Source organism: Hermetia illucens, chromosome 2, assembly GCF_905115235.1.
Source record: "Hermetia illucens chromosome 2, iHerIll2.2.curated.20191125, whole genome shotgun sequence".
Taxonomy (NCBI): Eukaryota; Metazoa; Arthropoda; class Insecta; order Diptera; family Stratiomyidae; genus Hermetia; species Hermetia illucens.
Genome location: NC_051850.1, coordinates 97,324,861 through 97,345,476, shown reverse-complemented (window position 1 = coordinate 97,345,476; position 20,616 = coordinate 97,324,861). Strand labels below are relative to the sequence as shown.

At 38.0% G+C, this 20,616-nt stretch overlaps 1 protein-coding gene across 2 annotated transcripts; it reads left to right on the top strand.

Annotated features, from left to right (window-relative positions):
• The first annotated feature begins 1,153 nt into the window (after positions 1 to 1,153).
• LOC119647746 (valine--tRNA ligase) lies at positions 1,154 to 20,245 on the top strand. Of its 2 annotated transcripts, XM_038048861.1 has the most exons (8): positions 1,154 to 1,298; positions 1,352 to 1,797; positions 17,332 to 18,588; positions 18,647 to 19,093; positions 19,271 to 19,718; positions 19,804 to 19,970; positions 20,039 to 20,082; positions 20,143 to 20,245. In XM_038048861.1, exons 1-8 carry the CDS (start codon positions 1,196 to 1,198, stop codon positions 20,144 to 20,146), a joined length of 2,916 nt encoding a protein of 971 aa, XP_037904789.1. In that variant the 5' UTR covers positions 1,154 to 1,195; the 3' UTR covers positions 20,147 to 20,245. The 2 variants fall into 2 exon arrangements, with proteins under 2 accessions (XP_037904789.1, XP_037904790.1); XM_038048862.1 differs by lacking the exon at positions 20,143 to 20,245 and having other exon boundaries at positions 1,358 to 1,797; positions 20,039 to 20,087.
• Positions 20,246 to 20,616: the final 371 nt, after the last annotated feature.

Sequence of the window (20,616 nt, the reverse complement as noted above, 5' to 3'; positions counted from 1 at the left end):
AACGCAGAGAAGTTGGGTATTTGTCAAACATTCAAAATATGCCAAAACAGTGATCTGAAACATAAATCGTGAAAAACACGCATGTGGTGGTGTTCAAATATCCAAAGCTACTCGAAACGTTTCCATAATCGTCCTGCTGCAATATTATTGAAAACCTGCAAGATTATGTCGACGGTAGGTATCATAAAGGTCTTATTTCGAACAGAAAATACTTGATGCAACGTCTTCTCGAATAATTGAGAAAAATTCCAAATGCGATTTACGACGTCACACACAATGTCGCGGGCTTTTCAGTGCGTTTGAATTTGGTTGGAATTTAACATGCTGATCATTTAAAAGTACACTAATTTTGAAAGCGGTTTTTGTGACTTCTGCTAGATTGCACCATGATGATTTTCGTCATTAGTGAAAATAAGGCAGGAGTCTATTCCCCTTTAACTTCTGATATAGAGATATAATCTCATATAGCCAAAAAAACATGAAACAATCAATGTAAACGGTTCTATTCTCTGTTGGTCTTCATTTGGCATGGTGTTACCCATGAGGGTAGCACACCCATGAGTAGATCGGACATATATGGAATTTTAAGAGGCTTTTCGGCCAATCGTCAAAAACTATCGACTAGCGGTTTTAAAACAATGTATTAAAGAAATAATGCTTACATTTGTACATAGGTAATTTATTTTCCAGCAAAACCGCCATCCATTTCGATACAGCTAGTAAGGCAGGGGATCTATAGTTTATGATACGTCCTCACTTCTCCACCTTCTCTTCCATTACTTCGTTCATTGGAAACCTTGCTCCACTAATATAACGAATTTCCCGCCAATCGAATTTGTCACTTGCATTTTTACTATCGTATGAAGCAAAATCAATCAAGGAATCGGAATCTGCCCCATTTCGGTTTGTTATGTAAAATATTCACGTGGTTGGATGTGCATAAATCTTAACCATCCCCAACTCTCCTTTTCACTGACTGTGCACCAACTTTTCGAAAGTGTTTTGAATGACCACAATTTCTTTTATACTAAAATGACCGTTAACAGGCACTTCCTTTATTTTATTCTTTACATCCTATTTACATTGAGATTAGTTTCTTTTTATATACTTCACTGCCATCTTTCGTTAAACATTACACTAAAGCTGTAAATAACATCAGCTGTGAGATGTGCCGGAATAACGTTATTTGCGGGAGATGTTTACAATTCAAAGGTTGCGCATTTATCTTAGTCTCCAAAAAGGTCAACTGATTAAATTTGGAGGGCGGTTTTGCCATGGCTCCAGCGCGACAATTAAAAGTGAGTTTCATTCATTCATTTCGAAAATCAATCGAATTTGAATTGAGGTTATGTTACAGCTCCACTGGCAGCGGGCTATAAACCCAAAGATGTTGAATCTGAAATCCTTATGCCTACACCTACCGGCGCCCCAGCTGCTCATAGGGAAGACCAGATGACCTTTAGGATGATCCTACCACCGCCAAATGTTACCGGCTATTTGCACTTGGGCCACGCACTTATGAGCACCATACAGGACGTAATTTGCAGGCGTAAGCGGCAAGAAGGATATCAAGTGACTTGGGTACCGGGGACGGATCATGCTGGAATCGCAACGCAGGTGGTAGTGGAGAAGAAGCTATTTAAAGAGAAGCAACAGACTAGACACCAAATAGGTAGAACAGCGTTTTTGGAAGAAGTAGCGAAATGGAAAAATGAGAAGGAGAACAACATAACACACGAGCTAAAACGACTTGGGTGTTCTTTGGACTGGGAGAAGGAATACTTCACTATGGACGAGGTAGGTGTTTCTTTTGATATAAAGGATTAGGAATCTAATAAGTTTCAGGTTATTTTATTTGAACTTAACGACGATGAATTAAAAATTATTCTAATTTGTTTTTAATAACCCTATATGCATTTTGCATCCATCTTGTGTTCAAATACTTCTACATTCTATTAGTTAAGTATTGTGCAAAGATAGAGAATATTTTGAAATAATGATCAGAACATTGAACACGTTTATCAATGTGTATATCTCGGTAGCATTGTTTCTTGCGAATATGACACCGAACTTGATGTTACATGACTAACAGCTCCTTTGCTGTTTCGTCTAAAATTTGGTAAGGCAAATACCTCAACATCAACATAGAGTTGAGGCTGCTTCTTGTCAATTTTCTGTTTGTGCTTCTTTTTAAGGGCAATATCTAGAAAACGATCGCCACCATTACTCAAAAACTCCAAACTTTGTTAACTCCTGCCTCTGCCGTGTGGAGGGAGTATTCTGACGATTCTCTAAGTGAATTCATACAGGTAAGCTTTTCACATTATAAAGATAATAGAGATGGGTAGGTGATGCTAGTAATATTACAAAAGTGATATCACCTTAAAGTGCAATATCACATTACCATCACCGGACGCGATCCAAACATTACAACATCCCTTACATCTCCGCATTTCCTAACATCACCATTAATTTTTTTCATTGATATCTATTTGGCACTGTCGTATTTTTACGCTATGCAATGTAAATGCAGGACAAATCACTCTAGTGATAAGTAAAACTTCGGCTGCCGGGTGTTCATATTTGATGTTGTTTTTGATATTATAATACTTTGTAATACCACTTTTTTAAAAAAAGCTACTTGATATCACATTACCTACCAAGGTGATGTTTCGTGCACCTCTAGAAGATAATAAGTCGGGATGCATGAAACCTATTGTTAAGAAATTTTAAGTTGAGGTTAAGAGCGGGCTCCTCACATATGTGAAATGAGTGTGTATTTTTTTTCATCAGAATATAGTTATGTGAGGTATCAAAGGGCTCAGCTTTTCATATCAGTTGAAAGATAAGGGAACTAAGGCCCAAAACCGAATTAACTGCATATTTTTACATTTTAAAAGGTAGATATAAGCCAAAACTGAAAAATCGTAGCAGCCAACTGAATTCATTATATGAAAATGACACATGACGCTTCAAACTATTTTTTGCCAGGCAACTCGGTCGCGTCGTGCAGCGTCGTTCAAGTGTATATTGCTGCCTTCAATCTTATAAATATATTTTGACAGGCAGTGCAGTTTGTGGTCGCCACAGCCTCAGAAGTAACCTCGGACAGGATGGACTTTACAACGATGAACCTAGCAACGACAACAGAATAACGATTTGCGCATTTTCTCATGGAACGTACCCTCCCTGTACAGAGACGCAGCTGCCAAGCAACTAGCCGATACCCTATCCCAATATAGGGCTGATAAAACAGCGTTGCAGGAAATGTGCTGGACAGGGACCGGTTTCCTGGAGAAGAGCCACTACACCATATATTATAGTATAGCGGCCATCCAGTAAACCATGTGCTCGGAGTAGGTTTCTTAGTCAGCCAAAAAATGAAACCTGCTGTTATCGGCTTTGAAAATATAAGTGAACGGCTATGCACACTGCGCTTGCGAGATTGAAGAGTCGGAGTAGGATACCTTCTACAAGGCAGTTGAGGAGAGCCTCGAAGCCTGTCCCAAGTATATCAAAATCATACTTGGAGATTTCAACAGCCTAGTAGGGACGGAACACGTATTCAGGCGATACTTCGGCTCCCATAGCTTACATCAAAATACAAATGATAACAGACTGCGGATTATTCAGTTTGCAGTATCGCACGAAATGGTTGCTGCAAATACCTGGTTTGCGCGGAAAGCGGTCCAAAAACATACATGGACTCTCCAGACAGGACCACTTTCAACCAAATTGATCACGTGCTGAATGAACGCCGCCACCTCTCAGCCTTGATGAATGTCAGAACATATAGGGGGCCAATATAGACTCGGATTACTATCTCATTGGCATAGTGCTTCGGACCCCAATTACAACACCACCTACAATCCCCTCTGACAATCAGGTAAGAGGGAATACTGAAGTCATTCATCACACACCCCTCCATAACACCTGTAAGGGGGAAATGGATGCCGCAATAATCTCAGCTAACAGATGCCCTGGAGATGAAGCATCAACAAATAATCTTCACAACCACCTGAAGAGCGTTATCATTGATACGGCCACAAACATACTTGGCCCCAGCCGGAAGAAAAGTCGGAACGACTGGTTCAACGACAAATATAAGCTAGCAACGGAACGGAAGAATGCTGCATACCGAGTAAGTTAGATTCGCAAAGAACGCGGCTACGCTCAGAGACCTACCAAGAGCTCCGTCGGAAAAAGGAAGCCTGGGAGAACCAACAGGTCTGTGTACTCGAAAATTACAGGGAGCAACCGCACCAGGCGCGGAAGTTTTGTCAATAAGTCAGCAGGATGAAGCCTTACACACCTCGATGCTCATCCTGCCGAGACAGAGAGAGAAATCTGATTTCCGACAGAATGGGCATATTAGAGCGATGAGTTGAGTATTTTGATGAACTGCTCAACAACCGAATATCGGCGAATTGGAAATCCCGCCAACTGAAGACGACGGGCAAATGCTACTACCACCAAGCATAGAAGAAACAGTCCATGCAATCCACCGGCTTAGAAACCATAAGTCGGCCGATGGAATTACAGCCAAATTGTTTAAATATGGAGGCGACCAACTACACCAAGTGGTTCATTAACTAATGCTCAAGACGTGGGACAGCGAATCAATGCCTGGCGACTGGGAACGAGACATTATCTGTCTCATACATAAAAAGGGGAATATCACGCAGTGTAGCAATTATAGAGGTATCACGTTGTTGAGTACCATCTATAAGATTTTCTCCGCTATCTTGCTAGGCCGGATGGCTTGCACCATCCTTTCATCGACTTTAAAACCGCCTATGAGAGCATGGCCAGGGTAAAACTGTACACGGCCATGAGAGAATTCGGTATGCTGATGAAATTAATAAGACTGACTAGGCTGACCAATGTGCGTCGCCTCTTCAACCTGGGTGTGAAGAAAGTGCGATGCTGACGTAAATGCGAGAGACACCATCTTCAAGTTTAGCCAACAACTGGCCTATGCTGACTATATTGACATTATGGGAAGAACAACCCGAGATGTACAATTTACCTTCATCCTAATCGAGCAGGCGGCGCGCGATCTCGGGCTGCACATAAATGAAGACATCAGCGCCAAAAGCAAGGAACGAACAACATCGAATCGCACTGGTCAAAAGAAAACAATAAAGATAGGAGACTACAACTTTCAGGACGTTGAAAATTTCTCCTATCTAGTGTGGAAAACCACAACCGATAACAGCTATGACGATGACGCGCACTGTTGTTGGCAGCCAACAGAGCCTATTTCAGCTCACAAAACTGTTCCGCTCGAAACGTCGCACCATAGGGTCAAAGCTCTTACTGTACAAGACAATGATCTTGCCAGTCCTCATGTGTTCCTCGGAGACTTAGGTTTTTAGCAAGAAAAATTGTGAACTCTTGGCCGCGTTTGAGAGAAAAATACAACGAAGAATTTTTGGCCCTATATATATGAATGGACGATTCTGTAGCGTACATAACGATGAGCAATAAAATCCGACTCAACAGGTTGCGGGTCATTTAATCCGTACAGATGAGAATGATCCAACCCGGAAAGTCTGTACGGGCAATACCTATAGTAGAAGAAGACGAGGCAGACCCTTCCTGAGATGGAGCGATGGCGTAAGTGAGGACACTAGACAGCTTTTAGGGATATCGAGTTAGCGGACCTCGGCGCAAAAACGGGGTGTCTGGAGTTCCTTATTAAGGCAGTTCTACACCGGATACCGGTTGTTGCGCCGTTGATGATGATTTTATGAATCGCTTACTCTACCAAATTGCCCGTGTTCGTTCCAACTTTTACGAATCAAAGGATTGCACGACAACGCACCCGCTCACATTGCGATGTCGATTCGAAACTGTCACGCCCGCTCTATTCCCTCGATTTGGCCCGGCTGACTATTTTTTTATTTTCGAAGCTAAAGTTGAGAGCTGAAGGGGTGTCGTTTTGAGGACAATACCAGCATTTAGAAAAAACAACCTCGGAACTGAAGACCATTTTAGGAGAGGATTACGTATCCCAAAAAGTGAAACAGGCTTCGTTCTCAGAACCTATCCAATCGTAACATTTGAAAAAATGCGCAATGGTATATCTATATGAAATCTAGGCCTCAAGATACATCCCTTTCCGATATCTGCACAAATAAAGTAAATAATAGTATATTACCACAATTTAGATATTTACCCAAACATTTTTCCAAAAAAGCTCGACAGCTGCTTTGCATGAAAAAGATCTCTTAAATATTTGACAACATAATAACATTAACTCCATTATCAAATAAAGGAAGTTAAGCGATCATAAGTGTATTGTAGTGCACCTACAAATCTACAAGCTTTCTTGTTTGTTGTACGAACTGTGGTGACACGCAAATACAGAGGATGGCCAAATTATTAGCGCCACTCATATTTTTCATTTGATTTTAAGAATATGAGTTTTTTTTCATATTAAGTGTGTATGTATGTATTTAGTTGCTATTATTATTGCTTTTGAAAGATATGTGTTTCTACTATACTTTGTTATATTTTTCGATGTTTGTCTGTCCATCTGTGTCTGTCAGACCCGATTTATTCGGAAACGGCTGAACCGATTGTCATGAAAATTTGTAAGAGCGTGTGGTCTGATTTCCCCTTTACATATAGCGGGCATTTTATGTTAAGTTTAAGGGGGTAACTGGAGGGTGCAATAAAAAGAGCTCAATTAGTATTTTTCGAAACTAGCTCCACATTTGATATCGGATGAAACGTAGGGGAGTGAGGGTTCAAAATATAATCCACAAAAAAATCTCATTCTCAGAACCAATCCAACTGAAAAAAACACAGTGGTGTATCTAAACGAAATGTAGGACTCGCAAGACATCCCATTCCAATATCTGCATGAATAAAGTTAATAATAGTTTATGAGCATATTTTAGAAATTTAGTTCTTAAGTTCATGCTAGAACTGCAAAATTCATTTGTATAAAGGACGACATAAGAAACAATTTGGTCAAGTTTTAAGAAAATGCAACTATTATTAACAAAGTTATAGAAGGTGAAACATTGTCATTTGCTGTGAATTTCGTTCATTCTACAACGTGTATCACGTCACCATCCCATATCAATTCGTCAATACCACAACAAAGTGAGCTCACATGAATAGGGAGTCGCAAAGAAACATTTTAAGTTTTTCGGTCATTTGTATATCAATATTAATTACTGCAGCCAGACATGTGTGTATGTAGGCATATATGCTTGTTAATGGAGTTTCCGCGTAATTAATCCAGATAGATATATGTTAAGTGGTAAAATCGAAATGTGTAAAAAGTTAAAACTGAGACAAAATATGAGCTCTATGTCTCTCACTTATTTCGTATTCGGAATGTGCAATGAGAGTTAAAGTGTTTCCGCCTCATTGATTATCAATGCGCAATCGGATGAAAACTATGTAGTTACATAATTGTCGTGGAAGAGCATGATAACACGCAATTAGTAGACGTACTAACTTGTTGCTATAGCTTGCAATCCTACACAAATGAGAAAATTGGGAATAGAACTTGACGGAGATCTTCCAATAATACATGTGTGTGGTGAATATGTGTGTGTGAAAACAGATTTAGCTTGAAACCCTTCCACTTGTCCAGTTCTACGCTTTAAGATAAGAAAGGATCTCAATCGAAGATACGCGGTGAAACAATAAAGTAGAAGATTATAGAAGATAAAAGATCTCGGTCGAATATCGAGCACGAAACATTTGAAATAAAGACAAATTGACGGAATAATTTTGTGTTTTAATATTTGTGCGTTTAAATACTTCACATTTGGTCCTTCGAGCCGGATATATCGCATCGGCAACAAACAATTTGCAATCGTGTAATTGAATAAATTGATAAGAGTCAATGAGGTGTCGGTTGCGATTAAATAAATGTTGAATGTTTGTGTTTTCGTTGAATTAAGAATTCCTAAGTTTGGTCGAAAAATTACTTCCATGTTGGGATCTGACCAAGTTGTGTAATTTGTTGTCTCGAGCGCGGTGCCAAATTCGAAGACGACAGAACATTATGAAAGGACAGCTTCCGAAATTGCTACCGCGGGTTGTGAAATAGCGTGACAACTGCAATTGCCTCTATCGTTGCAGCCTCGGAACTGTTATAGGCTAAAATTAGTGATGGAAGCGATTTTGCAGTGAAAAAGCAAAGGCTCGCCTCACGAAATCATCGAAAATATTGCTGTGAAATCGACACGGTTTAGTAAGAGGCATCTTCCTTATCTACGGTGGATATCTTTCGTGGCCGAGGAACACGTAGTCTTGTTGCGAAGTTGTGCAGAGCTATAAAATTATTATAGTTGCGTCTCAGCACTCTGTTTGTGTCAGTTTACTGTGAGTATTATCTGCAGGCCGTTAGTCCGTGAATTTTCGTAAAACCCATTGAAATTGGAAGCTAAAAGATGAGTCTCGTCTGGACTGTGATCGCGACCTTCCTTTATGCCGAAATCGGCGTAGTTTTGTTGCTCGTTTTGCCGGTGGCCAGCCCATCGCGATGGCAACGATGCTTCAGATCGCGGTTTCTAGCAATGTTATGTCGGCAGGCGCATGCATATTTCTTCCTTTTGCTTGGCGTCTTGGTTCTATTTCTGTTGGAGGCAATCCGCGAGATGCTTAAATACTCATAGACGGATCCCGGCGCCGAGACCCACCTAAATGTGGAGATGCAGCACAGCATCCGGCTGTTCCGAGCCCAAAGCAACTTCTACATTTCTGGGTTTGCCATCTTTCTATGGTCAGTGATCCGCCGGCTGGTGACCTTGATTTCCACCCAAGCGACACTTCTCGCCCAGGCAGAGGCCTCCATGAAGCAAGCTCAGAGTGCCACCAACTCAAGCAATCCCAGAGTGCCACTACCCCTGCTCGCAGTCTCTTCGAACAGAAAGGAAAGTCGAGTGGCGCAGAAGAGGTGAAGTCAGAGGCAGCAGAAGAGCATACATATGTATCTATGGTGTTTTGTTTCTTTCGCGGATCCCAAAGTACCGTGAAAATGTCCTTGGGAGTACGGACGATGCTAATTTGGAAAACTCGGAAAATAAAGTGTATAGTCGACGAAGTGGTCAACAACAATTTAAGTTTAATTTACTTTTTAGTTGGAATGTTTCAATGATTAAGTTATATTTCCAGATCGGCTACTATTATTTGCTTACGTGTGTGCATCAACTCACTTTAGCAGAAAAGGAGGAGCTACAATCGAACGATATATTGTTTGTGAAATTGCCAAGAATCGTTGAATCATGCTGTCTCATAAAGTAGGCTGAATCGTGGGAGATTTTTTTGGGTAACAATTTTCTCACAGATTGCATTTGTGGTGATGTTATGTTGCATCCTTGCAGCGGCAACAGTTTAAAATATTGAAGGGTTCTGTATTAAGGTCATTTTCTCCTTTATTTATGTATTGTTGCTGAATGTTGACTCCTGTTAATCTTTTGTTCGACGACGTGTGGTTTTGTTAATTTTCAGAAAAGGATAGATTAACAGGGGTAACTGCTTCAAAATATCGTTTTCGGCTGGATGGTAACCAGCCATACAAATACGGAATTAAATAACAATAGGATTCCACTTATTTAGATATCAACCCAGTTTTATTTAACTCTTATTGAAGTAGAGACAACGATCATGGATACCAACTTCAACTCATAATTTTCCTCTCTATTAATCTTGATATCTGTTTATATGCACACAAGCATTATAGTACGTTGTTGATGCATCCAAAAATCAAATCAATGCAAATTAAATCAACAATTTCGAACACAGAGTCTTGGATTTTACATAAAGTGGTAAAATTTCGGAAAAGAAAGTTGATTCACACTGAAAAAAAGTAGTTCAAGTTCAACAAAATTCAATTGATAATTTAGAGTTTTTAAAGAAGTACTCTTCCTTTTCAAAGACAAAAGAGATTCTAGTTTACATTTTGAGATTTTTCATAGCTTTGAAAATGTCGATTTAATTTTTAATTTTGAGCAAGCTAAGAATGGAAGTGGAAGAGGTGGAAGTGAAACTAATAAAATACATGCAACAACAATTATTTTCGAACGTATTAAGTGAATTAGAAAAAGGAAAAGATCTTAAATCATTAAATAAAAATAAAACTAGGTAGCTTGCTCCTACTACAATATATTTTAATAGTTAGTAAATACGTATTTCGAGAGCTACTTACTCTCTTCCTCAGTACTTAAGCTACCTTCGGAACGATAACATCTTAAATCATTCTTTTTTACTTCTTTGTGATCAGAATAAAACAGTTAGAGTTGAAGGAAGGATATATGATTATATAGAGAATTTAAAGTTGAACTTACAATCAAATTATGGGCAATTTGCTTGAAATCATGGAAGACCAAGTAGGATTTCCTCGGTTATGAGTGTAAATCATCAAATTACTGCCTGATGCCTTTTTGTGTCATTCGAAGATTTATCGGTAACCGAGGATTCTCCTTGAGACTATATTGAACTAATGAAGCTAACACTATACTATATATAATTCTATACCTTAAATATACCTTAATATACCTTAAAAGCATATAATACAATTCCCTAAATTTTGTATGAAATAGAATGAAATTTAATTTCCAAGCGGTTTGTTGTTGAAAAGAAAATATTAGACCGGTGAAAATGTATTTCAAAACAAAAAAATATAATAGGATCTGTTTATTTATTGAAATTTCTAGGCGAATTACGCCTATTTCGAATGGTTCAAACGAATTGACTATATTGACGCTATGTCTTTTTAATGGGTGATTCCCTAAAACTATATATGCACTCAAGTAGATGAAAATATTGAATACTCAGATCTATGTGCAACAATAAGTTAAATACGCAAAACCTTAAAAAAAAAATTATCAAATTGGCAATTGAATAATTAAATTAAATTAAAACAAGTCGGGAAACCGGAAGCTTGACGCTTCAGGTATAAAAGGTTTTGTGTTTCCCTATGTGAGGAGCATAACGTAGTTCCCCATTGGCTTATAGCATTGACCCGAGATATTTAAATCGCTCGGCAGGTTACCACCAGTGCCAGAACTCAGCGATTTAAATATCTGGAGGGGCAGATTACTGCCATTGAAACAACTGAGCGATTTAAATATCTCGAGTCAATGCTACCAGCCAATGGAGAACTGCGTAATGAAATGTTTCAAGCATTAACGCCATCTGGATGAAGTGACATTCCGCAACTGGTGTTCTTTGTCATCGACGTATCAGCGCACGTCCCAAATCTAAAATTTACTGCAATGTCGTCCGTCTGTCGCTCTCTATGGTTTGAGTGTTGACTATAAAGGACAATGAACGGCGTCTTGCGGTAATGGGGACGAAGATGTTGCATTGCACTGGTGGCGTGACACGTTTTGATCACGTCTGAAATGAGAATATCCGCGATCGATATGGGTTTGCACCGATCGTGGAAAAACTGCAAGAGAGGCGTTTTCGATGGTGTGGTCACGTAATTCACGCTAACGAGAATTCAACAACCAGTATTGATGAGAACATCGAAGTCAATGGTAAGCAACCAAAAAGCCGGCCAAAACAATGGTCGCATGATACACTGGATGGGGATTTGAAGGTCTTGCGATTACATCCTGATCAGGCATTTGATAAAATAACATGACGAAACCGATCACGACGAGCCGACCCCGCTTGTGAACTGAAGACTGAAGAAAAAGAAGAAGATGTGAGGAGCGGTGAGCCTGACAGTTCCGTGTCACATAGTTAAAAATTCTATTGACATCTACTTTTTAGAAAGTAATTTAAATAAATCATTTGATGGAAAGCCCTGTATTGAAATAGTCAACCTCATACGCTTCACACTGTGAGTTTAATATTATTAGCAAATGCCAACAATTTAACCAACATCAAATATAAAAAAGGGCTAGGGAGAATTAGATTCTTCTTGAATGGAATTTTAATATTTCACTCGAATTTCAATTATTCTCGTTAATTATGACGTCAGCATCTTATTTGTATGGCTTAGGATGCTGTTAATTAGCACGAAATTGATAAGTTTTAACTGCTATAACTTTCCCAATAATAGTTGGATTTTCATGAAACTTGGCATGTGTATGCAGCTGTCCTGTATGTCGGTTCAAAATTTAGTACACTTAGGATGAACTTAAGGGAAGTTTCTTAGTCAATTTCTAAAAGTTGATAATATACTATTAGTAAATTTTTTGAGCAGATACCGGAATAGGACATCTCTCGAAGATTATATTTCACATAAGTGTTTTACACAAAATCTTAAAAAGTGCTGCAGATAAGTAGATTCTTCATAAATGCGACTTTAATATTTCACGCGAATGTCAATTATTCCGGGTAATTATGACGTCAGCATCTGATTTGCATGGCTTTGGAAGCGGTAAATTCGCGCGAAATTGCTAAGTTTGAACTGCTATAACTTTGGCGTTGATTGCCAGATTTCTACGAAATTTTGCATGTATATACAAAATATTGTCCTCTATGCTGGTACAAAATTCCTAGGATGAATTTAAGAGGGTTTTTTCAGTAAATTTATATAAAGTAGTAATATACTATACTATTAGTAAGTTTATTTGAGCAGATATCGGAATGGGACATATTTTGAGGCCTAGATTTCATCTAGGCGCACCACTCCGATTTTTTCCGGAGTTTTAGGTTGGGTAGTTTCCGAAAATGAGTCCTGTCTCACTTCAAGTGCGTACATTTTGACTCAGTACTCACGCAGTTTGCAATTTATGCCAAAACTAATATCAGTTTCGTCAGAAAGTACAAATCGAGACCTTTCATTTGATACCCTACACAACTATCATATATCCGGTGAAAAAAATTTTTCAATCTCCCCTTTGCATGTATGGGGGGGCCCCCTTTAAACTCCTCCTAAATTTATGCCATTCACTGTATGCGTGGGATTTCATAGTTCCCATCTGTCCACCAAATTTCGTTTGGATCGGTTTAGCCGTTTTGGAGAAAAATGCGTGTGACAGACAGACAGACATTGAATCGATTTTAATAAGGTTTTGTTTTACACAAAACCTTAAAAACAAAGTCAATATTGAATTAGATAATATCGCTATTGCAAAAGATCAATTTCCGCAGCAGTAAAAATGACAAATATAATATTCGATCGATTTTTCAAATGAATGAGGCACTGCTGCCCGGGGAATATGTTAAGTGATAAAATTGAAATGTGTAAAAAGTTAAAACTGAGACAAAATATGAACTCTATGTGTCTCACTTATTTCGTATTCGGAATGTGCAATGAGAGTTAAAGTGTTTCCGACTGATTGATTATCAATGCGCAATCGGATGAAAACTATGTAGTTACATAATTGTCGTGGAAGAACATGATAACACGCAATTAGTAGACGTACTAACTTGTTGCTATAGCTTGCAATCCTGCACAAATGAGAAAATTGGGAATAGAACTTGACGGAGATCCTCCAATAATACATGTGTGTGGTGAATATGTGTGTGTGAAAACAGATTTAGCTTGAAACCCTTCCACTTGTCCAGTTCTACGCTTTAAGATAAGAAAGGATCTCAATCGGAGGTACGCGGTGAAACAATAAAGTAGAAGATTATAGAAGATAAAAGATCTCGGTCGAATATCGAGCACGAAACATTTGAAATAAAGACAAATTGACGGAATAATTTTGTGTTTTAATATTTGTGCGTTTAAATACTTTACAATATATTAGTTCATGAAACCAGCGGTATTCAATATACGTACTATATATGTACATATGTATAGTTTTGTGCATGAAGTAAACCGGAAATATAGGTACGATCAATTTATATATGCATGGATAGGTACAGTATTCGGAAATAAGCAGTTTGTTTAGGGCGAGAATAATATCTATGTGTGTAGTATGTACGCATATCTTGTAGTATTATAAACTACAAGATATGCGTACATTTGGAGGAATATGTATACGTACAAGTTTCTCACATAACTTGTTTTTTTTTGTGTTCTGGTGACAATGCATTTTTGGACGTAGTTTATAGTGACCACTACTATTTTGTCATATAATAATTGTTTGAAAGCATACATGTTCTAAATTGATTTTGGAATTATTCAGATTGACTTTACTTAAGCTTTGTGATTTTATCTTCGTGTTAATTTTCCGTTCCGACGTGCACTATTTGTAATGTTAGTACCGACGTGAGGCCAGAGAAGCCGCGTAGATCATGTAGTTTTTTAAAGAAAGTGATGATTTAAATATCTGTCTTTCATTTATAATAAATAAGAAAGGGTTTTGAGAAAAATAAAGTATAGAAATAAAATCAACTTTATTAAACTTTTAAATATAAGACTATATTATTCTGTTAAGGAAAAGTCGCATCGCGTCCCTAAAGAACTATTGTGCCCATATAAAACAGAAATCAGGGCACACTTGCTTCGCACTTTGTAAACAAATGTGTTTTTTGCACGAATGCTTCGCACTTTGTAAACAAATGTGTTTTTTGCACGAATAGAATCTATACGTCGATTTTCACTTGAGTTTAGGATGACATGAAAGACAAGTCTTCCGTGTGTTGACTTCTTTAGCGTTATCTTCAGATGTCTCTGACTTATCAGAGCCAAGTATTCTTGCCAAACTCATCTCCAACAGCAGGTAGAAAATTGCCATAACTAGACCAGCGTCTTGATCGGCGGCTGCAAGTGAATATAGAGAAATTCTTATCTATTTCATCTACACCACCTTTCGTAAAATTATAACATTTTAGAATTGTGTCTGTTCTTTCACTGTGATGTATTGATGAAGCCAAAATGACGGCTTTTCCCTTCTCGGCAACATTTGGCAATAACATTGTGTCTTTTGTTAAACCGTATAAGCTTGATTTTTTTGGTCTCGCTTTAGCAGGCAAGAACTGTAGGGGAATTTCCCTTTTATTTTTTTACGGTGTCTACACAGGCCAATCCTCTCTGTTTCAATTCATCAATTAGTGAAATTGATTTGCACACGTTATGTTTGTTACTGCCATGTAATGATTTACTCAAACAGATCACAACCTGCGTAGGGACTAAAAACTTTTTTCCCTTATCTGATAGCGTTTCTCCATCTGAACCTTTACACACGTAACAATTGTAAAAATACTGGCGGTATCATATAGGCACATTAGTTTTAGCCCATACTTGGCGAGCTTCTTAGGCATACATATATAATATCAACAAGTCGGGAAACCGGAAGTTGGACGCTTCAGGTACGAAAGGTTTTGTGTATTTCGTAGTACGTAGCATGTAATATATCCATATATTATGTGAGAGTATCCACTTTCGGGTGATATTGACAGTCATAGTCTTCAATTTTCAAAGAAGCAACAAATTTGAGGTATTATAACTTTGTTAGTAATAGTGCGATTTCCACCAAAATTGATAAGATCATGCTCTATATTATAGCCTATATCACTATATTTCATGATCATAGAATGAACTAAAGGGGGGTTTCTAACCAATTACAAAAAATTGTAGTAATATACTATTATTAACTTTATTTAAACAGATATCGGCATGGAAGGTATTTCGGAGCCCAGGCACCATATAGTGGCAGCCTCCTGATTTTCTTCAGATTTTTCGGTTTGGTAGTTTCTGAGAATGGCCCCCTTAAAGAAGTGATCACTTTGAACCCCCCGCGCTCCCCACCCTTCCAACGAATGTCAAAACTAAGATCGGATTTGAAAAGTGCTAATGGAGACCTTTAATTTGATACCCTATATGACTATATTTGATGAAAAAAAATTGTACACCCCCCTTTTGCATGTATGGGGACGGAATTCGACGTAAAAGAATGTTATTCACTGTATGCGTGAGCGTTCACAGTTCCCACCTTTCTACCAAATTTGGTGTCAATCGCTATAACCGTCTCCGAGAAAAATGCGTGTGACGGACAGACAGACGGACAGTAAACCGATTTTAATAAGGTTTTGTGTTTACACAAAACCTGAAAAACGATGGTGCTCTAAATGAAACTAGCATTTCATCAACTGTAGCATATTGACTTATATACCCTCTGACATTTTGATACGAATTCGTTGAAAATATGCGATTTCACAGCCAATTTATTAGTCTCTCCTGCTAGTCTTCTCTATGGTCTGTCAAGTGCATTGTCAAAATGGAGACAGTGAAGCAAACACAAAAATCTGTGTTTAGATACTACGCATCTCAAAATATCTCGTCCGGTACCATCAGTAGAAAGCTGTGTACATCAAAAGTTCAATAAAAGCTTGCAACTCAACTATATCGATATCTTTTAGTTCTGGTCGATCCTGCTTCATATATTTACATCTATATTCAGCTAGCTTTTCATTGGTCCTCAGCACAATCTCCGATAATATCTCGTCATTTATATATTGTTTCCATAAAGAATAAGGACCCTTTCCATCGTTTTCGGTTGGGGGATGAGATGGGGGGATGTGGATATTCAGGCAATAATATTGTGTCGTGGCATTCTATGATGATGATGATCCGTTTGGAGGTGATTTACACCTCCCTCTAAAATAATCCAGCCTTGAAAGCGGAGCATCTTCATCTGATGACGATGCCGGCGCATCCAGCTGTTCGGGTTGAATTTCTTCACTATCAAATAGTATCCGTATCCTGTGCTCCGGACAAAAATCTTCGTCAACGTCGTCAACCTCGGAACCGCTGAAAACTTCATCACTCCTGCCAAATTTAGATTTAATTCATTTGCACATATCCGAGATCTCTTTGAATGCTTTGTGTTCACAATTTCTGTAACAATAACAGTTATTATAACAAAAAATTAAACAAACACCTTACCTGAGAAGCCGCATTAATTTATTTATGAGGCGGTTATGTATGTGTAAATGGAATGGCAAGTGTAATAGGTTGACCTCGTCTGGAGATGAAAAATGAGGTAGAAAATAGAAAGAGTTATTCGATAACCATAATGAAACAGAGCCAGGACGCCAACATTTCAATATCAGCATGGTTAGGTCGATGTCGAATTGGGTTTTTCATGTCGACGTCCATTAATGAAACCATTTCTCACCCCTGCAATGATTATAAAGTGGCTCAATAGATGCAAATAATATTTGAAATCGATTTTTGATGTTTGGAAAAGATGACTAAACTTCTAATAAAAATAATCAACCATTTAGCTTCCGTGTAGTCTCAAACTCAATAATCTAGGAAGATAATCAAAGTACGCGAATGGTTATCAAATAGCAACTATTTGTGTACGATTCTGCTCTATGCCAAAAGGCCAAAAAGGGTAGCATTTGTGGCCTTTACAAGGAAAATTCCGTATTGTGTTTCTATTTGGAAGGCTAACGTATTCCAGTATTAAATTTTACACCTAAAATGTTTCTTCATTTTCGTTCTAGCAAAGAGCTAATGCCGTCACTGAAGCTTTCATCCACTTTTTTGATGAAGGAATTATACGCCGTCAAAATAGCCTTGTCAATTGGTCTTGTGTTTTGGAGTCAGCCATATCCGATATCGAAGTTGACAATCATGAAATAATTGCTCCCACTGGTATACGCGTTCCTGGTTATAATAAGCCTATTATTTTTGGTGAAATTCATGACATCTCCTATAAAATCAAAGGAACAGATCGAACGATCGTCGTATCAACCACACGCCCAGAAACCATTTTGGGTGATGTTGCCATCGCTGTGCATCCGGAAGATACTCGATATACCGAGTTTCGTGAAACTCCTACTTGGGTAGTACATCCATTTCGCAATGAACTTCTACCCATTGTTTTCGATGAAAGTGTTGATCGAGAATTTGGAACCGGTGCTGTCAAAATTACACCTGCTCATGACAAGCATGATTTCGAACTCGCCAAGAGACATTCATTACCTTCAGTGCAAGTATTCACAGAAAAAGGAACCGTTGTTGAAAGATTCCAGCAATTCTCAAATGAACCTAGATTTATTGCTAGAGCAAACATTATTAAAGCCCTCAAGACTGTAGGTTTATATAACGGCGCTAGACCTCACAAAATGCAATTGCCTATTTGTTCTAGATCAAACGATGTTATAGAATATATGCTTAGGCCGCAATGGTTCATAGATTGCAAAATCATGGCCCAACAAGCAATTACTGCTGTGGAGACAGGTCAAATTAGACTTCACCCAGAAAATTTCACAAGTGACTGGTTCCGTTGGTTAAAAGATTGTAAAGAATGGTGCATTTCTCGACAAATTTGGTGGGGTCATCGGATCCCCGCTTATTTATGTAAAGTTGATGAAAATTCAACCTGGGTTGCAGCACGTTCCAAAGATGAAGCAGCATCGAAAGCAGCTGGCATTCTGAAATTAGATAAAAAGCGAATCGAAGTTAGTCAAGACAAGGATGTATTGGATACATGGTTCTCGGCATCATTGCTTCCCCTGTCAGCGTACGGCTGGCCCAATAAGAAGTGTACCTCGCTTAATCTCATGGAAACAGGTCATGATATACTGTTCTTTTGGGTTGCGCGTATGGTTATGATGGGAATGAAACTAACCGGAAAAGTGCCGTTCACTGACGTCTTGTTGAACGGTATTGTTTGTGATGTTCATGGTCGAAAAATGTCGAAGAGCTTAGGAAACGTGATATTGCCTGATCAAGTAATTTATGGATCTACGCTAGAGGTAAGTGAGTTAAAGGCAACTTTGCAACATAAAAATGCATATCTATTTGTGGTTCTAGCAACTAAGTTCGGAAATCCAGAAAGCATATAGTATTGGAACACTTTCGAAAGGCGAAATGGAGAAGTCCCTGAGAGGTGTACAACAAACATTTCCTAACGGAATTCCTGAATGTGGTACTGATGCCTTGCGATTCACGTTGTGTAGCTATAACATTAAAAGCCATTACATTAATTTCGATGTTTCTGAATGCCATACGAATAAGCTGTTTTTCAATAAAATATGGCAAGCGACGCGATATACAATCAGCGCGTTTGAGAAGCTTGACATCAGCATGAACGGTGTGAACATCCAAGAAGTCCAGTTAACTGACTTTGACCGATGGATTTTAAGCCGATTAAGCGACACGCAAAGAATATGTGATGAGGGCTTCGAGAAGTACAATTTCCACTTTGCCGTGAATGCTTTGAAAACATTCTTTTATAAAAATTTTTGCGATGTCTACTTGGTAAGTTATTCGAAGATTTACTGTTAAGAATAATGTATCTGTTTCGAATCCTTTTTGTTTATGAACCATATATATGCTATTATGGACGCAAGTCGTCTGTGTGATGGATAATGGTGCAAGTGTCGCCCTTATTAGGAAAATTCATGAATGCAACCTATATATATTTTTCATTTGAAGGAAACTACAAAATTAAATATTGGAAAAGGCAACGAGTCTGCTATATCACACTGTGTTGTGCTGTCAACCTGCTTGAGTTTGGGATTACAGCTGATGTCACCATTCACTCCTTTTCTTTCGCAAAAACTTCTTAAATACTTACCAAATATTGGCAACTTTTCATGTGATCAATATTCAGACAAAGCTCTTGAATTAGAGATCGAAGATGTTCTAGATATCTGTGCAGCAATCCGACAATTCAAAAGTCAAAACAAGATAGCTAGGAAGCATGAACCCATAATTCATTTATTTCCCAAGAGTCCAGAGGCTTTTAAATTGGTAGAAAGATTCAAGGATCACATTCAAACTTTATGTCTAGCTAATGGTATTGTCATAAACAGTACAACTAGTGAGAAAAGGGAAAAGGATTTCAATTTGGTGTCAACGGCGAGCCACTTATGTTCGTTCGGTGAGTTTTCTATAATGGGTTAAGGATTGTGTACTTTCAAAAATATTTGTAGAAATTACCAACTTGTTATCCTTGGCCGTTTTAGCAATATTCACCAACCAAATTTTACAAAAGAATGACAAGGTGGATGCGGTTAATACAAAGAAACTAGCAAAACTGCAATCAAATCTACAAAAGCTTTTGAAAACAATTTCAAGTGATGGTTACCAGAAATCGGCCAGCAAAGAAATACAGCGTAAACATTTAGAAAAGGTAATAGCATACTTTCAATGCAGAACATTGATAATTTAATACATGTTCTCCTTTTTTTTTTCTTGCAGATCAAAGAAATAGAAAGTGAAATAAATAGCATAAGCGATTTAAAGTAAATAATTAAAGCATTTTGTTTTTAATTTCTGCTTAATAATTCAGTTGAAAAAAACAGGTGAGTAAAGTTGAAAATTTAGATTTAGGAGAAAAGAGATGGATATGGAATTGACTAAAAAGTGGACAAATTTATCGTTTTCGAAATCCTGAAGTTCTGTGAATTCACGGTTGACAAGAACCTCAATACCAAATCATTATCTGTGTAGATAGTATAACCTATTATACTGTCCAAGGTGATTCTCTCGCAACTTCAAGACGATGCACAGCGTAAGAAAATCACAATGTAACGGAACTTAATTCAAAATCTCAGCCTTGTCTCATTCTTTATAACTGGTGACTATACCTATGCGTAGTGTTTATTTGTTCGAACGATTAATACAATTACGAAGTGTTGTTTACTTAATTTGTCGTTATTAAATCTTATAGGTAACTATTAAACTTATAAATACTGCTATACCTATTTAATGAAGGCATAAATTAAGTTTCCCTTTGTTGAATTCAGTGGAACCAAAACCAAGTTATTCCGCATTAT

Excerpts from the sequence above, each read along its gene's own strand:
- LOC119647746 (XM_038048861.1), top strand. The coding sequence starts at position 1,196 with ATGTTTACAATTCAAAGGTTGCGCATTTATCTTAGTCTCCAAAAAGGT. Across the intron at positions 19,094-19,270 it reads ATTTTTGCGATGTCTACTTG|GAAACTACAAAATTAAATAT; the intron begins GTAAGTTATTCG and ends TTTCATTTGAAG. Across the intron at positions 19,971-20,038 it reads AGCGTAAACATTTAGAAAAG|ATCAAAGAAATAGAAAGTGA; the intron begins GTAATAGCATAC and ends TTTTTCTTGCAG.